Genomic DNA, 21380 nt, shown 5'->3' with positions numbered 1-21380 from the left:
TGTGAGGTGGGTCTGTCTTCCAAGGTCGAAGGGCAAGAGCTCAATTTGCCTGTTCACTCGGAAGCGCAATCTCCAAAGCTAGAGCTGCTAACAGGAGGCATAATGCAGCCATTGGATTGGATGCTGCATCCAATTACCAATCCAAATGGAAAGGAGTCCTATTAGCAAGGTCCGTGACTTTCATGTTCTCCCTGTGCACCATGACGCAAATGGCATGCTATGGGTGTCCCAATAAACTTTATATGCAGCCACATTTGCGTATTGTTAGTGTAGCGGGAGGCGCTAGAAGCAAACCTTAATGGTCTGCTCAGCAACACGCATTTAAAATGTGATGAGTAGGGAAGAGCTGGAACCTCGAAAAGGCGGGGAAGGTCCTTAATGCGGTCCCCTTAGCAGCCCACCAGAAAAAGGCAGTCCCAATCATGCATCCTGTTTTAGTAGCTCCACAACTGGCTCCTTACAAGATTTAATAGATATTTTGGCCCAGGAATTGCAGGAATAAATAAATTTCAAGGCGTTCACTGACGTGTTAAAAAGTTACAAGCTGCCAGCTGGCAGGCAACCTTCTGGTCTTCCTGCGCGCCGCATTGAGCTAATTCCCAGGTCACTCCCAAGCTGTTTTCCGAGATAACTAAGGCTTCCGTTGCTCTAAGGGAAGACGGATTGGCAAGCGAACGATCTGTTGAAAAAAGCAAAGCTGCAAGAATCGATCAGCTTCTTTGAGCAAAGCCCAGTGTTGGTGCCGGAAAAGAGGAAACGGCAGCATACATGGGTCAACTTTAAGCCTCTGAACAAGGGCAATGTAAAGCAATACTTTCCGCTGCCTAATACTAGTGAATTATTGACAAACTACACGAATCAACAGTCTACTAGACAACTGATTTCACTGATGCCGTCTTACAGATCCTTAGTAACCCGTGTGACACTGAAGGGCGCTGTCACATCAGCTCTCACAAACTCCGGTGTACCTACATACTTTGGATTCGTCAATACCATACTTGACCTGCAACTGCCAGCCACTGTGGAGCATTAGGAGCTTATCAGGTAGTAGTGCATGGCGTTTATATGGAAGATGCCGTAGTGGTGGACCACCCTTGAAGAGCACTTACAGCGCGTTGAGCGTGCGCTTCAGCTGTTGTAGGATAAGCAGCGCTATCTTAAGGCATGTAGCGTTTTGCATTTATATGGGGGCGATCATATTCGGACAATCAATGTCTCAGCCGTAGGAATTAAGGCCAAGCCGGTAAAGGTTGAAGCAATCAAGGGCGTGGCCTTTACCTTTGCGCACCCACAAGAAAGCCGTGAGCTTCTATGGGCTCGTACCTGATAACCAAAATTTCAATTCTGCATTTTCTTGTATTGCAGCTCCATTGACGGAGCTAGATAAGAAAACACAGTGTGTTGCCTGGATAGATGCTCATGCAGCAACAACGGCGCTGATCAGCCACCTTTTAAGTCCACCGAAACTTGCAATGCTCGTTTGTTGGCGCCATTTCTTCCTAACGACCGATGATAGGAACGTAGCGACGGGTGCTGTAATCTTCCCATCAGGGTTTGCAAAGGCACTGAACAATCGCAAATTCCGCTTATTGCCTCATCGAAACCGAGCAGCATCTACTACGGTAAAGGTAATGTATGCGGCTCCGGAAATTTAGATGGGCGTCGTTTCACTTTCCAGACCAGCCCTATGCCTAATATTCCACGAGAAGGGTTTTCAGGACTTTGGTAATGCCCTTACCAATCCTCGCTATCAAGTCGTACTGCAGAATGCTATTACGCCAGCAAACAACTCTAGACTGAGTAACGTGGTCACCTGAGGGCTCTCGAGACGCCTCAGCGGTACGCTGTTGTGCAGCGCTAATGCTGTTGTCTGTGATGACTTATGGATTCGACCGAAATTGCGTGAGTCATGCTTTCGACACCTATGTACACGTCTACTGTCAAAATCTACGATGGTAGAACGGGAAGGCACCGTCACGCTGAAGAAGACGCTGTGGTTTACACCAAAGGGCAACCTCTGTTAGTTGTACATTTGGATTTTGCTGTGCAGTGAAGTTTTTTAAAAAATTGCATGCTTTAATTTTTGTCCATGGTGGGGTTCAGACTCTAATAAAAAATGCTCTTTCTGGTGGCCCGGAGTGTGTCCAGCGACAGCAGAGTTTGTAAAATACACTGACCAGATTGTACTCTGCTGAAGCCGAGTACCACATCTAAACTCGAGTTTCCACAAAGCAGAAAGATTTCAACTACTCTTCCTATGGAAATTTTCCTGGACTCTCGGATCTCAGGATTCGGGATAGCATTTAGGTCATTTTCGACAGCCTCAGCAAATATGCTCACTTAATTCCTTGTTCCTTCTCTCTCATGGCTCAAGAGTAGGTCAATTACTCGTGACTTATGTCCGGAAGCGTCTTCGATTCCCTAGATGTATCAATTGGGATAGGGCAAAATATTTTTGGCGCGTTCTGGCATGCCTTTATGACCCGCATACGCACTGACCATGGTACGACGACTGCGAACAACTCTGAGGAAGAAGGGCAGAGAGCTTGCACCAAGCGCACTCTTCTACACTATTCGCGACTCTATACTTACAGAAATCCAATTATTTGGATTACTTTTTTTGTTTGCTCAGTGGTTGTAGAATACAACAGTACGCTCGTCTGCCTGCTGCTGTCCCTCATCCCTGCCCTACGCTGAGGGGCTCTTCTTCGATCCGAGCCACGTTCTGATCAGCTGGAGTCAGTAGCAACCCCCAGCCCACAAGGAGTTCAGGGACAACCTGGCTAGTGCACGCGAATATATGGAGAGCTCAAGAGAGAGAAACACGCAGCTTTGATTGGTGGCGGTCGGTTGTGTGCTTCGAGCGTGTACTTTCGGTCGTGGCAGGTCGCCAGGCTGTACAAAGCTCACCAGAAGGGGACTGGAAGGACAAGCTTGGAACAAAGTGGCTAGGACCGTTTGCAATTTTCCTACAAATCAATGCACTTTGTTCATCGATTATTGCTAAACGCTGAAAGCCTCACAAAACCATTAGTATGGGCTTTGAACGAAGTTTTTAAACTTCCTGAATTCTTCGCCGACACTTCCTTGCAGAAAAGTGACTGGTGAGAGGAGAAGAAGCACAGGGAGCCGTAGAGGTGATGCATTATAGGAATATTGAGCGACGAGGACACATTTGACGGGAGCTTCTACTGTGTTGGGGTTGAGAACACCAGGCTCAAGGGTTGACCGGGGAGCTACTGCGGCCTTCGTTGCCTGCGGGTGTATGTGCGGCTCTGCTTGCTTAGCAGTGCCAGTCTCCATGTGAACTAGTCTTTTGGTCCTTCGGTAACTATCCTTCCCCGGTGCATGCCGTGTTTAAAATAACCACCTTCGGCGATGTGTACCGGTTGAGATGTTTCGGGCTACTTATGGTTGAGGTCTTCACCAGACTTGAGCGCAGCCATTCTAAGAGGTGGACTCTCTACACCCCTCCCTGTGCCCTTTTCAAAGCATTGAAGAAGACTGTATTGCATGCTCCGGCTGTATTGGCACGCAGAGGTTGACTTAGGGGGAATGACGGCACTGCTTGGTGAGTGTTTATTTTGAATCCCTTGAAGGCGTTTATTTCCTATGTTTTCTCACAGCATGGGGCTCGCATATCTCAGCGCTGCAACGACAGCCATCCATCGTGCCGCCTTGCTCCTGCTGGCTTGGGCTTTTGTTCATTTTTGGCTAGTGTGTGTGATTCTTCGCTTTAGTTTCACTTCAGCGATTGATGCACGCATTTGCGTTTCTCCACGTTCCGGCCTGCCTGGGGAGTGGCGGCAGATCGCGAACATTTTTACTGTCATATACGCAGTTTGCCTCGACGTACAGATTATTAACGAAATGCCGTGTCTTCGCCATGAGGGAAGATGTAGTGGGCTAAGCTGCATTTAAACGTCTTCTATTATGCTAATTTCATTAAATAAGTAGTTGTGACTATTGGCTTGTATGGTTGTACATCGTATGGTTGAACATCCTTTTTTACAGAGAGCTGTTAGCTCTCTACAAGTATACGCAACTTTTTCTCCCCCTGCACTATATGCCAGGTGCAGCTAGCCGTGATTGCCTGGGGTGCTTGGTGGATGCGGCTAGGCGCAGCTGGCTGTGCCTCTTCTCAACTCGAGAACTGTCAAGGAAGTGAAGGGCGGAAGCATTAACATAAACAACTACTAGCTTCCTAATAAGTCTGTTTTTAGTTGGGAGCTAAGTGTCTCCTTGCGGACATATGAGATTGTGTGCTACATAAGCGGTGTGTACGGAACGCACTTCCTCCATTGCGTGCGCTCACTGTGACCTGCTATAGATCCTCCTGGTGCCACTCTTGTACAGCAGAAGATTTTGACGAAGCCCCAGCCTTGTACTTCCCTTAGTCGTCCATATCTTCTCTGCGTTAGACAATGCCTCCATCGACATGCGTCCTAGGTGTGTTCTCTGAATGATTTTCGAGCTATATCGACTAACTCGAAACTTAAGATGTCCCATTACTTGTATTTAAGATTATTTGTGTGCCAGCACAGAGTATAGATTGTGGACGAATTAGCAGACGCTTGTATCCAAGCCCATTACATAGTGGTCAGACAGACACCCACCGTTTGGTTTGTAAAAGCAGTACACATACACACAAAGAGTAAATGTTAAGCTGTCTGTATCTCTGTTTGCCTTACTTTCTTTACCCATTATTAGGCCCTTTCACTAAAATTCTCCATGACTTGCCACTGTGCAGCCCCCATTGACCCAGCCTGCCTGAGCTGCAGCGTGCATGCAATATTCGTGTGGTGTCCTACACGCCCTTTTTGGTAATTCAAGCTACTTTTTTTGTGTTCTGAATCTTCTGGATGACTCTGCACAGCTGTGCAGGGTGGTGGTCGACGCCTTACCAGGTAAGCGGAGAAACCTGAAAGAATGAGTGACAGCGGTAAAAAGAGAGCAGGACAGGGCTGCTCCCTTCTCCACATTCTTTCTGTAGGGGCAAGTAGTCAGAACCTCTTATGGAATTTACTGTCTGTCGACGGCTTCTGATCCCGAAGGGAAACTCTGGCTCGTCAAAACGCAAAATCCCCTCCACAGCGAGATTCCCCTCCACTTCTCGCTCATGGCAGCGAAACTCTCATGCAAAATAACTGCAGGGATATACATGCTGGGAGAGTGAAGAGGAAATAAAAAAGGGGGGAGACAGGGAAGTCTCGGGAAGGAAACGTATATGGGAAGAGGAGTCGGAGTGCGGGAGAGCTGTGCTGCAGTGAATGGCCCATTTGAATCAATGACGAGCCCTTTTGTGTGTGGCTGCAGTGGAAAACCCGTATGTTTGCATGCGTGGCTTCAGCTATTGGAGAGTGAATCCTATGCTTCTCACGTTTCACGTGCACTCCCTGACAGAGTGCCCTCACCCAATTTTTTTTGCTGGGGCGCATCCTGCACGTATACACTTGTCTTTTCTATTTCTTGAGTTTTGTGACACCTCAAATGCGCTTCCCTGACTCGTTCCGCATCAGCATATATGCTTTTTACCTGATGTTCACCCATTGGGATCAAATACCCGCCCCCTCTATCCGAGCTGGGCAGGGTCGGTCTTGTAATAGACTGCAGCCCCAATCCTTTCTGCATTTCCCTTTGTACTCAGCTTGATAGGCGCACTAAAAGCGTCATTTGGCGTGCATTTTTTGCAACCTTATGGTTGCACTGAGGAGGAGCAGCAGTAGCACCAGCAGCAGGCAGCTCCCCTTAACTCCACCACCATGACTGGCCAACCGGGCGCTGGGGCACCCCCGAGTGTGGAGGACGAGGAGAAGGCGCGTGCTCTTAGGGCATATGTTGCCAAAGTCAAGGAACACCGAGAGTGGGGTGCCAGAGTCAAGAAACGTAAGCGTCCTTGCACCTGGGCGGTCTCTGAACTGCGGGCAGGGAGTTGCAGTCGCAGCAGCCCACGCTGCAAACTGAGTGGCTTCACCTGGAAGAGCGGCAGTGGGCGACGGCGGCTTTTTGGCTTTCCCTTTGTGCTCGCAGTGCGCGATGAGACAAAGCTGCAGTCGAAGAAATACGAGAAGACAGAGGATGACCTGAAGGCTTTGCAGGGAGTAGGGCAACTGATAGGGGAGGTCCTTCGTCAGCTGGATTCAGAGAAATGTGAGTTCGGTCCTCCTGTAGTTGTGATGCGGGTGCGGCTGTCTCCCACGTCTGCTCCTTTCTGCATGCACCTGGAATGTCGGTAGCCGTACATGTTTGTTCTCGTGTGTTTCTGCCAGTTATTGTGAAGACTTCCAGCGGCCCTCGCTACGTGGTGGGCAGCAAGCCAAAACTCAACAAGTCGCTGCTTACCGCGGGGACTCGTGTGGCACTGGTGGGTTATCTCGCTTCTTCTAACCACAGATGAGCTACCACTATGCGGTTGCTAGACTAATTGCTTCCATAGTAGGCCCGGCCACTCCCTTTGGTAGTCATTCCATCTCACCCTCTATTTTTAGGTGTCCGTGAGATTTCTAGTGCGTACTCTAGCTTTAGAATCCGCGTTACGAACGTGTACCTGGCTTTCTTTACATTTTATCAATATTTCTTGGGTCGTTCGTTTGTGGAAGGTGGAAGGGTCACTGTAGTTTTCGTGGTGCCCGGTCTGCTGCAGCGGCAGCGTCAATTTCAGATGTTTACATCGTGACTTCCCATGCCGCACTTGTTCCCTAGCCCAACATGATTATACAGCTCATCACTTCACAGGATGCTCCCCTGCGTCTGATTGTTGGGGCTCCTGCTAACAGGACATGACAACTCTGACAGTGATGCGCCGTCTACAGCGGGAAGTAGATCCCCTTGTGTTCAACATGCTGCATGAAAACCCGGGCAATGTGCATTACGCGGAGGTGGGGGGCCTCACGGAGCAGATCCGTCAAATGCGAGAAGTCGTAGAGCTGCCCCTCACAAACCCGGAGCTTTTCAAGCGCGTTGGCATAAAAACTCCTAAGGGAGTTCTTTTATATGGACCCCCCGGGACTGGAAAGACGCTTCTTGCCAGGTGCAGTCCTTCTCGTTTCTTCCATTGCTTTTCTTTTACCTTTCGTGCCATTCTTAATTTGCTTTGTAAATTCATTGGACGTTGGACTGCTTGGGTGCGACAGGGGCTTCTGAAGCTCTTTGTCCGCTTGTCCTGGCGTTTTACCTATGCATAGTATATAAGCGTGCATGCCTGCACTCTTTTTTCTTCTACTTTACGAGTTGTTATTTCCCACGATATCTATGAATTCCGCGAGCATTATTCAAGTTTCTGTCTTTGTGGACTCTAACTGCCTAGTCATGGCTCTTCCATGCCACAGCAAGGCGGATATACTGTGTTTTTTGGCATCATCTTGCGCCTGCCATTCCTTCCCCTCAACTTCCTCCACGCAACTGGACCCTCATGCGATACGTTTCTTGTCTGAAGGGCAATGGCTTCGAACATGAGCTGCAACTTTTTGAAAGTCGTAGCATCTGCGATCGTCGACAAATACATAGGGGAGAGTGCTAGAGTCATCAGAGAAATGTTCGGTGAGCTGCAAGCTCCGATTTGGGGCTAAGTGTTTTTTAAGCGGGCATCCTTGTTTCCACAGATGTAGTCGAACGGCAGCCAAGTCAGCTCCCCACTACTATTTTCATGTTATAACAGGTTTGGCCTCATTATTAAAGCTTGCAAATTCGTCTTGTACGTCTCTTCCACGTGTTAGTGTGCGTTAGTGTACTCTTCCGCTTTTCGTTTCGTATGCCTGCTTTTTAAAGCCACTTCTCCTTACTGTATTCCTCATTTTGCGTTAATTCTCTCCCCTTCGTAGCCCTTGTGCTTGTTGCATTTTGGCTCCGGTATATCGAATAATATTTGTACCCAATTTACGCATCAGGCTACGCCAAGGAGCACCAGCCATGCATCATCTTTATGGACGAAATTGACGCTATTGGGGGCCGCAGGTTCTCTCAGGGAACGTCTGCCGACCGCGAGATTCAAAGAACACTAATGGAAGTATGTAGTGATGTTGCGTACTCTATGCTGTACTTCTACGCATATCCTTATGCATCAGTGGCACTTTGATGCTACCTCAGGTGCCCATGTCCAGCGGCAGGCGAACTTGCTGCAGAAAAATACTTTAGGCCAATTCGGTTCCATCTTTTGCCTCCCCTATTCGCTTCCCGTTGTTCTTGGCAATGGCGATCTTGGATGTTGTCTGTCATCTGCATCTGAAGTTGCCACATTAGGGTCGCTCGTGCCTAGTATGGTTTGCTGTTGCCTCTTGTTTTGCTAACTTCACAGCTTTTGAATCAGCTGGACGGCTTCGATGAATTGGGTCAGGTAAAAATAATCATGGCCACCAACAGGCCTGACGTTCTCGACCCCGCACTCATGCGCCCTGGAAGACTTGGTACGAATGCAACAAAAGAGCCAGCTCGCTACTTGACGTTCTCCCTTTATTATAGTTCGGAAATCTACCTTCTCAGGATCTGATTAAGGTTTTTCAAATCACTGTTGTGACGATGGTGAAGCATCTACATTTGTTCTCACTATCATACATGCGTGCCCTGCTGGCTGTCAGTGAGCTTAGTCCTCTTGTTCGACGTTGTGCCTTGTGATGAAAGTGAGCAAAAATCTTGCATGTTCCATTCTCGTTGCTAGTAAAACTTGTCGACTTTCAACGTATTCTAGAAAATTCTGTCCCTATCAGTTTTGTCCTTCCAAGTATACACCCTTTTCGCCCTGCAGATCGCAAGATTGAAATACCTATGCCAAATGAAAGTGCACGAGTTGACATCCTTAAAATCCATTCAAATAAAATCTCCAAAAGCGGAGACATCGGTAAGTCGCATTACTGCTCATCATCTTGCTAGCAAAGCATCTGTTCGCCTATACCGCTGTATTTCTTATCTCGAAACTCGGTGGGGAATAAGCAGGTGTCCTTGATGAATCGTGTCTGTGATGCAAGGCGTAGCAAGCCAAAGCCACATTCACTCAGTTCTCGTCGAGTTCAACATCCTAGCTTAATTGATGGATCTGTAGTTTTGTCTATAGGCGATATCAAGCTCAAAATTACCCAGTGGCTGAGCATTCAAGCTAGCTCCGCTGATCGTTGTAAAATGCGGTTTTTTTGTTCAGATTTCGAGGCCATTTGCCGCCTTTGTGATGGATTTAATGGCGCAGATCTACGAAATGTCTGCACTGAAGCTGGTACGCCTTGTTTGTAAATCATTTTTATCCTTTCGCTGAGAAACCGTAAACTTAGCGTCGTACAAGCTTTTATGCAGTGGTGCATGCATACGTATGAACTTCACGTAAAGTTTGTTTATCAGTACGTTGATTTTTACAGTGTATCGTTTTTTGCTTGTATCTTCGTAGTCATGTGTATGTAAACAACCACGGTTTCGAGGATTAGCACTGCCCAAGTAAACATTTGTATCCCTAGTATTGGTTGATGTGTTCGTTTTATTACGTGTCTTCAGGGATGTTCGCGATTCGCGCTGATAGGGATTATGTCATAGAGGAAGATTTCTTCAAGGCCGCACGGAAAATCGCAGAAAACAAGAAACTGGAAAGCAAGCTGGACTACGAGAATATTTGAACATGCACAAAGGAAGCAAAGCGACAAAACGGGGGACTCCCCGTGCCGATCACAAAATGCATTCTCGCTTCCTATCAAGTGCTTCTTAAAGCAGACGCTTGTATTTTGTGCACTGCCCTGACTTAAGGCTTCAGTCTTTTCCTTGTCCCTCTAACCCTTTGAGTAGTCGTCTTCTCCTTCCCGTCGTGCCGGTGTACGCGATTTGTGCCGAAGGCAGGAGTGCAATTACTCCCCGCAAAGCCCTTGAGGCATTGTTGCGCCATGGCTCTGTGGCGTAGCAAGAGACACTTTGTTCGAACTAAATAAACATCACGCGTCAATTCTGACAAAGTGCATTGTAGCGCCGGCAGTGCCGCCGGTCTGCTTCCCCCTGAGCATCACCAAACGGTCATGAGCCGTTCCCGAGTAGAGTGAAAGAAGCAGCACTTTGGCTTGAGTTTATAAGTAATGAGCAGCACTTTCCAGAAAACTAGGGTTCCGCTGCCCTGATATTCTCATAATCTTTCTTGTCCAATGGTGCTATCAGCATATCTAGTCGAGAGTTCTGGTCGTGTGGCGATGCAACCATGCGCAACGGCCTCCTGCGAAGGTATTATCATGGATTTCGCCTGCTTCAATGCACGCTTGCCGCCAGCTAGCGAATGTCCACTCAGAGCCCTCAATAAATGCAACCTAAAGCATTAGCTGCCGTGAGTTTATCATTACATCAGGACTGTCTGCAGCGTTTGCCGCTCTACCTCGAGCACAGGAACAATTATTACTTGCATCCAGTTAAACTCAGTCAAGACCTGCTCCTTGATGGCAGCAGCAAAAGAGGGAGCGTCAATATGTGATGCCCCTCTGGATAACACGGACACCCACAGGGGGGGCCCCAGCTGTCCTCAGCAGTGAGGTGCGGAAGCCCCAGCCATAAATATTCAGTGCCTCACTAGCTCCCTCCCTCCATCACAAGCCCCTAAATGTGAATTCCGCAGGCCTGTTACAGATAGACGCTGGCTGGCGGTGACTGGCGCCGTTTGGTCCTCCGCTTTGTGTCCACTTTGGTTTCGATCAAATTCCCATGGCGCGTTCAATAGAGTCGTGCACAGTCAGCATGGGTCCTCCCTCCGTCTCTGGTTTGTCCCTACCAAGGTAATCCTCGGTTATTATTTGGTCGTCCAGAGCCATTACGGTCTGAAGGCCCCAGAGGGAAGAGGAAAGGCCAGGCAAGCGCTGTGTCGTTGCGCACATCTCGCGCTCTGTTTTAAGACGGAGAGCCGCATGTGCGCCAAAAGCCGCTGTTACACGCTCCAATTGCTGCCGCTCAAGCTCATGGAGGTACTTCTTCTGTTGTAACTCAAGAGGGTGCAGGGCCACTCCACTGGATGGGGGGGCCCCACGAACATTGGCAGCGGAGGGTCCATAGCCGTCTTGTAGGGAGCTGTTCAGCAAGCCACCGTCTAAGCACGCTACCCGCCTAATGCCACCGATGCCGCTTGATGTAGCAGCTGCAGATGCTGCCGAAGCGGCGTAATCCATTATGGGAAAATGTGAAAGAGGGAGGCGAGGGGGAGGAGAGTAACACAAGAAAGTGTGCGAAGAGTGCCCGTCTTGTGTACGTTTATGCAGCTTCAGATGTATTAGAGCTCAGAAATATATAAAAATACAGCAGCAAACGGAAGCGAAACAAATGGATCTCGGTTGCCGCATGCAACTGAACAAGTGAGTGCATGGGTGTCCGGGCACGAGGCGCCTGGGAGGTGTACTGGCGGGAGTAACACATTGAAGCCATGCAGACTTCCAACTGCCATCTGACGCGAAGTTTCTACACTGTAGGAAGGCATCACAAAAAAAATTTAGACATTGGATGTACACTAGGTGCTACAGTCAGGAGCAGCTCACCCGTCGTGTGATCACCTACTCCTTCTCATAAATGTTGTGCTAGGCGCCATTCCTCGGCCATTGCGCATCTCTTCGCGTTTAATGAGTTATCAAGTCGTAGTATAGTCATGCCCTTCAAAAGCAGGAATAATAGAGACTCCATCTACACATCAACATTGAGCCTATCCCTTCTGTGTGTTCCAGCTGTCGGCGCATGCTCGCGTCCCCCTTCCACCATTATTTTCCACTGTGCCTTGAACTAAGGCATTTCCTTGGTCTCTTCCATCCACCTTAACCAAATTATCCTGCAATTTTTTCGTCTTCCAGCACCTCACATCCAAGGAAGTTCTTCGCTACCCCCGACGGGCGTCCGATAGATCTTCCTGTATTTTCCCTCGGTTGCATCCATTACACTTGCTGTAAAGCCTGTGATCTAACGCATCTAATCGAATAAATGGCAACGGCAGACATGAATGAGGCAATCTCCCGTGTCGCTGCGAAGAAGACGGAGTGGGCATGTTTGTCCCCCGCCCGGAAGCTTGAGATCCTGGATTTGCTCCTGGACAACCTATATGCCCACTGTGAAGAGCTTCAGGAGGCTTCTATAATCAAGAGGGATGGCGAGACAGACACTGCGCCAGCGTACGACGCCCTGGAACCCCATGAGCTCACGGCGTTGCAAAATTCATCCAGGTCTACCCACTGGCTCCACTCGAGCATGGTACTTTCGGATAACTCTAATCCGTACCTTTCGCCTTTAAAGTGTACCTGCAGGATCGAATTTTGGATTTTGATTGATAAGCGGGCTCTGCAGAGTCAAACAGTTTATGGCATATTCTGGGCCCTGGGTAGCTTCATGGTTGAAGAGTTTGTTCCCCCACTGGAGGCCTGAAATCGAGGCATTTTTTACTGCATGGTGACGGTGTTTTCAGCTTATTGGAAACTGGCTGGTCATCATTCGCGAGTACTTTGAAGCGGTCGTTAAGACGGGGGCCCCGCCGAAGCCTGTGGCAGTACGGGAGATGCCGACTGAAGAAGGGAAGCCGCAGCGATTCCTTGTGAAGGTAATGCACTCCGATGATAAAACAACCTGTCATGGGGTTCCGCGCTTCTTTCACTTTTCAGTGTAAAGGCTTCCCGCTTTCCGCTCCCCGGACCCACTACTTGTATCTCCGATATAGAAGCAGTGGTCTCTCATGCCCATAAAGAAAGCAGGCCACTAGAATCCAACGATTGCCCAAAGGTCTTCGAGCGCCTGACTACGACTGTGGCTAATTAATGGCGGGTTGTCATGTGCAATTTGCGCCTCTCGAAGGTTGGTCCTCAAGGTCTACTGCACACGACTTTGGTGACTTACGGGTCCATGGAGTTGATGGTGGAGGGCCCCGTCGAACAGGAGATGCTACACGAGAAACCCCCCGGAGTCTCAGCTATTTTGGGCGCAGGCAACTGTGGGCACGCACTTTGGAGATTCAAAGGCCAAAGGGCGCACGATCTAGGGCGTTGGGCCGTTTGCCCGAAAAAGAGCATATAGCTAGAACCCAGTCCGACTAGTGGGATGCGTTTGTTGTGTGCATCGTTTTGAACGGAATTCGTGCATCACGCACCGCGAATATGGCTGCATCTGTGGTTGTGTGCAAGCAAATCATGCCGCTTTGCACACTGATTTAATGCTGAATTTCAGTGTTCTCGTTCGGGGTGGCAGCACGATAATAGTCACAGTTCCGGCAGATGGGACGGAGGGTGCATTGCCACGCCAGCCGTTTTGCTTTTTGTTGCAGTCGATGGGCCCATAGATTTGCTGACTTCTCTATTCATAGAAAATAGAGTTTGCGTGTACAAGGTAAGCGAGATCCACCCCGCTACACGCCTGTATTGGCTGATAACCTGTGGACGCAAAACCTGCGAAATGCAGCTCTTCAGGCCTTGGCGAGAAGCACAAGGCCTGTAGGTAAAAGCACTTAAAAGCATGCACACGGTGTTCTGCAATAAAGGATTGCTGTATTCTCTGGTTGCACAAGGGCCATCGGGAAATTTTGGGGAGTCAGCGTAGGCGCACTCCTACTTGTGACCGGATTTGAATACTTAGCGATTGCCCTTTAGGGGGCTGCATCATGCGCACCTGTTTTCAACCGGAAGTTCAAAACCTCTGTCTGTTCAGGTGAGCCCATATAATTCTCTTTTGCTGGATCCTTTGAATAAAGTTTTCGCGCCTCTGACTGAAAATGGATACGCTGCCTTTATTTATGGCGGTCCCGATGAGGGCAAGGCTCTGCTGAACCACCCAGAGGTCGACAAATGGTACATGACAGGTGGGAGCACCGGCCGCCCCTCCTGCCCCCGTTTCACGAGGGGCATTTGCAGGCTTCCAAATTCTAGTAAAGCGCACAGGGAACCGGGAGCATGCGTTGCTTCTATCGGATAAGCATACCAGCCATTGACCTGGACTGTATGTCACGCACTTTCGCGGGGGCATGTGCTTGTTTGTGCGCAGGGTCAGCGGCCACTGCCTATACTATCCTTTGGGGCTCCCCTACACCCCCTTCCTCCCCAGCAGAGCCACTGCTCAATAAGGATATGACTGTGGAACTGGGGAACTGCACGCCATGGATTATCTGCCCAGGCAAATGGCAAGCCACACCACACTGAGGCTTTCATTTTGTGCATGCTATATCACTGCACTCAGTTGGCTAGGGGATATTGGGATGCTGATGCTTTCACTGAGGGCCAAGGGTCTATGATCTAGACAGTAGGGAGGATAGCCGTTCGAATGTGATGTACTATGCTGCATTGTCTGAGTAGGTCGCAGAGGCAGCTAAAGTGGCATGCTTCCGTAAGCTTATGCTTCCTGATACATCTGTGACACTTTCCATCTGTCCTTCGAAATTTGTCCTTCAAAGTCAAGCAGTTTACTTTTTTGCACGCTACTTCTTATATATGAAGTGGGACATTCGGCAGATCTTCTGGGGCGTCAACGCATAAAAGCAGAAGTGATCACGTGTACCCTCTAGCGCAGTGAAATAATCCGAAAATTTTTATTTGCGCAAGTGATCACTCAGGCGATCGCTGCCGCTATGAGTTTTAACGGAGCCCATATCTGCGCGCATCCGCAAGTCCTCGTAACCTGCAAGAATTGGCCTCAGAGGCAAGCTACTTTTGCAACACAGATGATGAATACCGTAAAGACGTTGCATGTTAAATGCGATATCGCATGCCCCTGGGTGGCGCATGTAAGTTTCGAGGCTGTTTTCTTGATATTTCAGGAGCTGTACCACTAGAGGATCTTTTAATGTTCATTTGGCACTATCTGTCCTGAACTACAGTATCGGATGGTTGTCCATACACCTTGAATTGTACTGTTACTTCTTCACTACGTCTGTCCTGGTTGTACGGCGACTGAGGCTTGACCAGATTCAAGTGGGCCCACAAGGTATATAATATGCCAGATTCTCTCTCTCTCTGCGCAGGAAAGAGTTCTTGCAGCTGATTCAGATGTGCATTAACGAGATCAACTACGTTGGGTGTTACTACCCGGACTTTGTTGCACGGATGGAGTCAGTGGCATGAGAGCACCGACCTTGGACCACTCTTTAGTTGGCATAACGTTCTATATCCGTGTTCCCTTCTGCCTCAGCATTGCATTTTGGGAAGGTGCAGTAAAATGATTGAGCGAAGCGGAAAGGCGTTTTTGGATCGACGGTTTAAATGTGCTTACTACCAAGAAATCGTTGCTGCAGATGTTCCTTTTTGCCACACGCCTACATGTGCAGCGAGACTCAGGTCGAAGAAGATTCGGGTTGAGGGTTTAAAATTTAAGTTTTGTCATTTGCGTCTTTAGGTCAACCAAGCGACAACTTATGGAATTGGGAAGGAAACCGGAGGATTTCGAGATTCAAGTTCAATGCCCTCTTTCAAAAGATACAGACATAAAGTGTATTATTTTCGCCACTGACCTTCCTGAGGATTGTTTCTTCACCCAGCAGGTTAGCCTTGAGAAGCGTTACTTGGAAGTATGGGCAGCAACTTCCCTTGAATCTATCTGAAACAGAGAGCACAGGTTCATGTGCAGAATGTAATTCTTTTTGTCTACAGTAATGCCTCCTTGACAGTCTTTTATGGGATCCTCCCATTCCTATCGATTCCTCTATCCGCATTCCCGACTTCTTGCTCATTCAGGAAACCTTCTCTCCGTGCTGCGGTGAAGTGCAACTGGATACGGACGGGACCATTGAAGCGTTCCTTCCCGTTGCAGTTAAATATGCCAATGAAAAAGTGCACGGTGGTCTTTCTGTCAGCGTCTCAGTGAAGCCTATTACACCAAAAGAGGAACAGGTAAGCTGTTTCCGGGTTTCTTGCTTCTAAAATTTCGAACAAGTGTTCCTAATCCATCATTCTTCTGGTTTCAATGTTTTCGAGGGCTACCAAATGCTCGGATTACTAATTATACCGCAGTCTGCATCGATTTCTAGGTTTGTATTTACTCGACTTCTAAAGATGTTTTTATTGGACAGTAGGCATGTCGCCCGCCTCAAGAAACCTATTCATTCCCCACCATCGACTGCACGTTCTCTTCCTGCAGAATAATGCATGGCTAAGATAAAAATATTTGAATGTTCTTTAGCGGAAAGGTTGCTGGCAACGGGTGCCTTCTAGACCCCAAACCAATTGTTGTCTAGTATGCCAGCACGAACAGTTTTCTGTGAGGAGCTTCTTGGGAACTCTGGGCTATGGCGCTGCGTGTTCTTGCAGGCTGTTGAACAGGCAATAGCGGACCTGGAATACGGTGCTGTACATATCAACACGGACAGCAAGCTCAGCATTGCATTTCCGTCGTTAATATGGGGGGGTCGCCCAGGTTCTAACATATACAACCTGAACTCTGGAATAGGATTTGTACGGCATTCATCATACTGTGCCCGAAGTATACTGACATTCTGTATCTGTGTTAGAGCCTGTTACCACCCAGTGGCCCATTCATAATTGTGGCATTTGTTTTCTGTTAGATTGGAAACTGCTTTGGCTTCAAGAGGCCGGTTAAGTCGGTCGTCCGCGCACCTATTTTAAACTTTACTCACATGGTAAGCTGTATACGCACTCACAGGAGACTAGGGTCTTTGCTACAGGGTGCATCCGCAATAGCTGTTCACTGAGAAGACTTGTGCTTGGGCAGTGTGCCTCTGCGAGGCACTACCTGGACTGTAGTTCGTGGCTACTAGCATTGGCCTTCCCTTGGTTGTGAATGTCTGTTCTCTACTCTTCCTTAATATATTTTTTTCCTCCTCAGATCCTGACAGCTCCAAACAGTTCAAGTGCTAAACGAATGGCAAAGCTATGGCGGCGCATTAGTCATGCTACTTTTCAACGGAGAAGCTCGCAGAGCTGGTGGAGTTTCGCCGGTGGTTTGACGAAGATAGCTTCTGCATTCGCGGCCAATTTGTAACTTGGAGTGAAAATTATTAATGTAAACCACTTGATATATTCGTTTCTTTAGGAGGTGGCACATGCACATGTGCCATCTCCTAAGTCCAGCCGGCCGGCGAAGGAGCTAACTAATGTGGTTTAAACTCGATTTCTGTTTAGGTGTGTGGGCCATATGGCGATATTTGCCAGCAACGGAAACTCTGGGTGGTCTGGGAATACTGTATGCAGCAATCTATAGTAGATGCGTATATGAAGTCTCGATGGAGAGGTTACTGCCACCACCACCGAACGCCTTAAAGGGGTGGCAGGACTATGTACGTTTTCCTTGCGTCGTTCTGGTGTAAAGCGACACACCTCTAGCGGTGGAGAAGCAAGTCGAGCTTTACTATATAAAAGAACTGGCATCAATAAGTGCATGTGCAGCTATGAGGCACGAGCACAGTCTCCGGGTGACCGTCTGTCAATAATTGGGCGCAAGACTACCATGCTCTACGAGCTCGGCAGTGCACATCCAGGAAACGGATTCGTTTTCTTTCTTTCGCACTGCTCATGGGCCTAGGATGCGTTGGTGTTTGTTGGCTGTACTGGACGAATATTGTGTGTTAGAATCTGCCAACCGCCAGTTCGTGTACGCATTGAATGCTGCCGCACTACGTAGAGACCAAAGCCACCTAAATTCGGGCATCCTGCAGGTACGGCAGCAACCAACTGCTGCGGCCACATTCAGGAGCGAAAATCCGGCTTACGTGCTGGGGCAACACAACCCGATTGTACAAAGCTCAAGGAATTTAGCATTCCAGGAAACGAGACCCAGAATGACTATTGACTGTTCGGGGGGGTCACGGATTCAGTAATCCGCACTAGTAACACCCGACCATCAATTCTCATAGCCCTAGAGCAAACCAGATCCCATAGCGACAGAAGATGCAATTGGAATTCATGTGACTGCGACCGAAATGATCAGAAAAGAAAAACTATTCTCCAGTCTTCCTTCAGCAGGCCACCTATGGCCCGTGTGTTGGTGCGGGTGCTGAGGCATGCATTTTAACAGAACAAGTTGAGTTTCGATAGAAGCTTTTGCTCCTTTCACTCTAGGCAAGTCGTTTGAAGTTGCTGCGGCTAGCCAAAGCGGCCTTTTCAAAATTGCTGAGAAGGCTCTTGCTGGCAATCTGACCGACCTCAATATTGCCTATCCATGAAGGGGAAGGCAAAACTAGTGTGACCGGTTTGATCACATGCTTTGCAAAACACCCCCATACGCGACTCCACCATTTAACCACAACCCTGTTCGGTTAAACCGGGTATCTGCTATCCACTGCACTAAAGTGATGCTCCTGCTCAGCATGTCCTGCTGTGCCTTCTGCCTGCTGATCTTCCTGTTCTTCCGAGGGAGTCGTTGCTCCTCTCTCTTCCGATACCTGGGGCACGTAGTAGGACGAAGAAAGCCGCTCCTGCTCTTCACTTGACTCTAATGCCCACTCCTGCTGCGCCTCTATATCAGTCCGTCTAGATATCTCGATTTCGCCGGTACAGAAGTTGAGGTGACACCGCAAGGGGCAAGAAGCACGTGATCGGAACCACCTAGTGATACACACAGAATGAAATAGGTGGCCACACGGAAGGATGCGGATCAGATCTTCTGACCGGTATTCACATAGGCAGATAGAGCAAATAGCCGAGTCCAACACCCCAGGATACGGGGCAGACATGATTGACAATGTGGTGTATGCGCACTGCAGCTGAGACCACGTTTTTTCTTTGAGCTTGTGGAGTATACGAGAGGGAAGGCTGTAGTTCGCAATCGGTTCATTAACAAAGAGTACTGCCAGCTGCGCCTCCGTGGTGCAGCAGACGCAGATAAAGGCCGCGATGGTGCCTAGCAACACTACCACGTTCGGCCCGAGGAGGGAGAGGAAGCAAAGGATTATTACTGACATATAACGACACAGGAAAGGAGCGGTGCTAGTGCAGCTGCCCTCAGTGTACATAACATGCAGAGCGGCAAACATGACGCAAGAAGATGCACACGAAGCCATACGTTCCACCTGCCAACAAGCACACTTCAAGAGTTGCATAACTTCCCCCACCACTGGTCGGGACCACCACACTACTCGCAGGTCTCTTATGCGCTCAAAAATGATGCAGCAACATATGAGACGAATGAAACCAAGGGTGCACATCATCACGAGGAGTGGGAAGTAACGGGTCGTCTTAAGCTCGTCGTACAGTGCTGAATAACATAGTACGCAGAGGTGCGCAGTGGTTATCACCAAACCAAAAATGATCCAGCCTATCTTCCAATAAAATAAAGCGTCTAAAAGCAGCCTCAAACCCAAGACCCCTTGAGGAAGAGGCAACCAGCACATCCCTGGGGAAGGACAGGAGAATGTCAGATACCGACGCCGTAGGTGCGGCTCTGCCCCGGGGCACACAGTCCAAAGGGGCAGGCCCCAGAACCTCAAAAGCCTCTCCAGCATTATCGTCTTGCCCTTTGCTCTCCCCCTCTTTCTGATCCTGATGCGGTGGCCCGCTTGCTCTGCTCTCTACCGAGCCCCATTAACCGTCTTCCTTCTGTCCAACCGGATACCCAGGAGCCCAGCTGAAGAAGAATCGTCAGCAATGCTGCGGCAGCAGCGGTACCGATACCGCTGCAGCTGCGTTGCTTCGTAATGCGGCAAATTCACGTCGTTTCCAACCGACGCTAGTTGCGGGAGTGCACGTTCAGCGCAGGAGAATTCGAGGGAAAGGACTACACTCAGACCAAAAGGGGCCTGGAGAGGGGGGAGAAGGAGATGGAACTGACATAAGTAACTCTGTGAGGGGGCGAAAGGTGGTGTGCTGGTTTCAATCCTCAAATAGCCTGAATAAGATCAACGCGGTTACGGTTGGGAGGCTGGAATCGCAAAGCCGGTGCTTGCCACTGATTGTACTGTCAACACCCCAGATCCTGCATATAGGATAAACGAGCCTGCGCGTGGAAGAAGGGAGATTAGCTATCCTCTGTGCTGCCGCCTTTCAGGCCTCAACTCCAGGTCGAGTGCAACAGGCTGTGAGGATCAACGCAAAGACAGGGGACATGCGGGAACAGTAAGACTGTGAGGCACCAGAAAAGCAAACAGACGCTTCTAATAAGATTTTGGCACAAGCCACAATAACAGTCGCGCAAAGCATATTCGAAGAGGCCAGGAGCAGGGCCACTCCAGGCCCCCCAGGCGATCGAGCCTCGGGGTGGCCGGAAATCCGATTGCGTGCACTTTCCATTTTTTTGCTCCTTTCGCACCGCCATTATGCATTCTCGATAATATGAGCAACTAAGCTCTCCTGTTAAACACAGATATCCATGCCGCTGGAGAGAAATTAAGCAAAACAAACATCAGTGTTTCTTTGGGTGTACTAGACGAAGTGGAGTTACAGTTCACATCTTACATAAAAGTGAGATATAGCTATCCGACTTTGGCTTCGTATATTGAATCGTCTTCAAGTACAAAGCCATTCGTTGCATCGTCCTGATAAAATAATAATCTAGGAAGCGATGGATTGATGTCACTGGGCTGGTCGGAGCTCTCAGATGCCTCATTGGCGCCCCGTCTCTGCAGGCGTTTAGATCTATCTCTACTGCAGAAGTCTTTTTGGCAAACCCTGTTCTTGTTGAGCATATCGCCGTTCTGCACTGCCGCGACATCCTCAGTCAAAATACCGCACTTCTAGTTATTGCTATCCATTCTATGGCACTAGCTATGCCCACCTAAGAATTGATTAAGGTTTGACCGATTGCCTGGGTTATTTTTATATGCAGTCTGCTAAGGCCATGGGCTAGTGCAGTAGTATGAGAATGAATATTTTTTACTTCTGGCCTCATAGCTGCCCTGTGCAACAGAATAAAGCTCCATGTGACCGTTTCCGTATGCAGACAATTAACTCCAGATCCAATATACGCCTGATAAAAATACTTTGCCTTTCAAAAGTGGTCCCTTTCCTCCTTTTTTGTGACTTCTCCCCCCAAAGTTCCTGATGCGAGGGGAGATGGAGTGCCAGGGCGTACTTAGCTGCATCCTCTGTGTACTCCAAGCATTCACAGCTAGTTTCGCATATCATCGTGCACGAGCATACAACATTGCATCTTATTGTATCGAGCCTATATTATTCTGGAATAAACAAGTTGTACGGACAGGCAAACCGATTAGTTAACAATAAAATAGTTCTTCGTTTTATCATTTATGAAGTAGTAGAAAGTGATTAAACAAGGGTTAGCCAGCTATTAAATGGATTCGAATTTTTCGAATTCCCCCTAAATAAGGCAAAACGCTTGCTAGCTTTTCTTCCTCACTTCCTGCTGGAGCTCATTGGGCCCAGGAGTAGAATGAACCGTTCTGGGAGGAACACATATAAACTTACTGTAATCTGCTGCACTCGGTTTGAGACTAAAAATGTCTCCTCTTTGGTGCCCCTAGATGGAACATAACAGTTGAAAACGTCAAATGGTTCCATGCTGTCGCTACTCCACTC

The 21380-nt window shown here is 48.7% G+C and overlaps 4 protein-coding genes across 4 annotated transcripts; 2 read left to right on the top strand and 2 right to left on the bottom strand.

Annotated features, from left to right (window-relative positions):
* Nucleotides 1-5762: 5762 nt before the first annotated feature.
* Nucleotides 5763-9593, top strand: LOC34618897 (26S proteasome regulatory subunit 10B). Its single transcript, XM_022732212.1, has 10 exons — nt 5763-5886; nt 6031-6150; nt 6270-6364; nt 6777-7030; nt 7436-7539; nt 7887-8005; nt 8294-8402; nt 8741-8833; nt 9131-9202; nt 9475-9593. Exons 1-10 carry the CDS (start codon nt 5763-5765, stop codon nt 9591-9593), a joined length of 1209 nt encoding a protein of 402 aa, XP_022589422.1.
* Nucleotides 9594-10643: 1050 nt separating this feature from the next.
* LOC34618896 lies at nt 10644-11111 on the bottom strand. Its single transcript, XM_022732211.1, has one exon. It carries the CDS (start codon nt 11109-11111, stop codon nt 10644-10646), a length of 468 nt encoding a protein of 155 aa, XP_022589421.1.
* A 796-nt stretch (nt 11112-11907) lies between these two features.
* Nucleotides 11908-16893, top strand: LOC34618895. Its single transcript, XM_026336455.1, has 14 exons — nt 11908-12174; nt 12386-12517; nt 12769-12904; nt 13235-13296; nt 13615-13765; nt 13948-14083; nt 14256-14286; nt 14513-14598; nt 14921-15007; nt 15292-15436; nt 15630-15785; nt 16203-16346; nt 16457-16531; nt 16738-16893. The coding sequence occupies exons 1-14, from the start codon at nt 11908-11910 to the stop codon at nt 16891-16893; spliced, it is 1764 nt and encodes a 587-aa protein (XP_026192240.1).
* A 1273-nt stretch (nt 16894-18166) lies between these two features.
* Nucleotides 18167-19351, bottom strand: LOC34618894. Its single transcript, XM_022732209.1, has one exon. The coding sequence runs from the start codon at nt 19349-19351 to the stop codon at nt 18167-18169; it is 1185 nt and encodes a 394-aa protein (XP_022589419.1).
* Nucleotides 19352-21380: the final 2029 nt, after the last annotated feature.

The sequence above is a fragment of the Cyclospora cayetanensis genome, unplaced genomic scaffold (assembly GCF_002999335.1).
Source record: "Cyclospora cayetanensis isolate NF1_C8 unplaced genomic scaffold, CcayRef3 CcayRef3_contig_13, whole genome shotgun sequence".
In the NCBI taxonomy this organism is placed as follows: Eukaryota; Apicomplexa; class Conoidasida; order Eucoccidiorida; family Eimeriidae; genus Cyclospora; species Cyclospora cayetanensis.
Note: the sequence above shows the minus strand (reverse complement) of the source record. Positions and strands in the feature narration are given on the sequence as shown.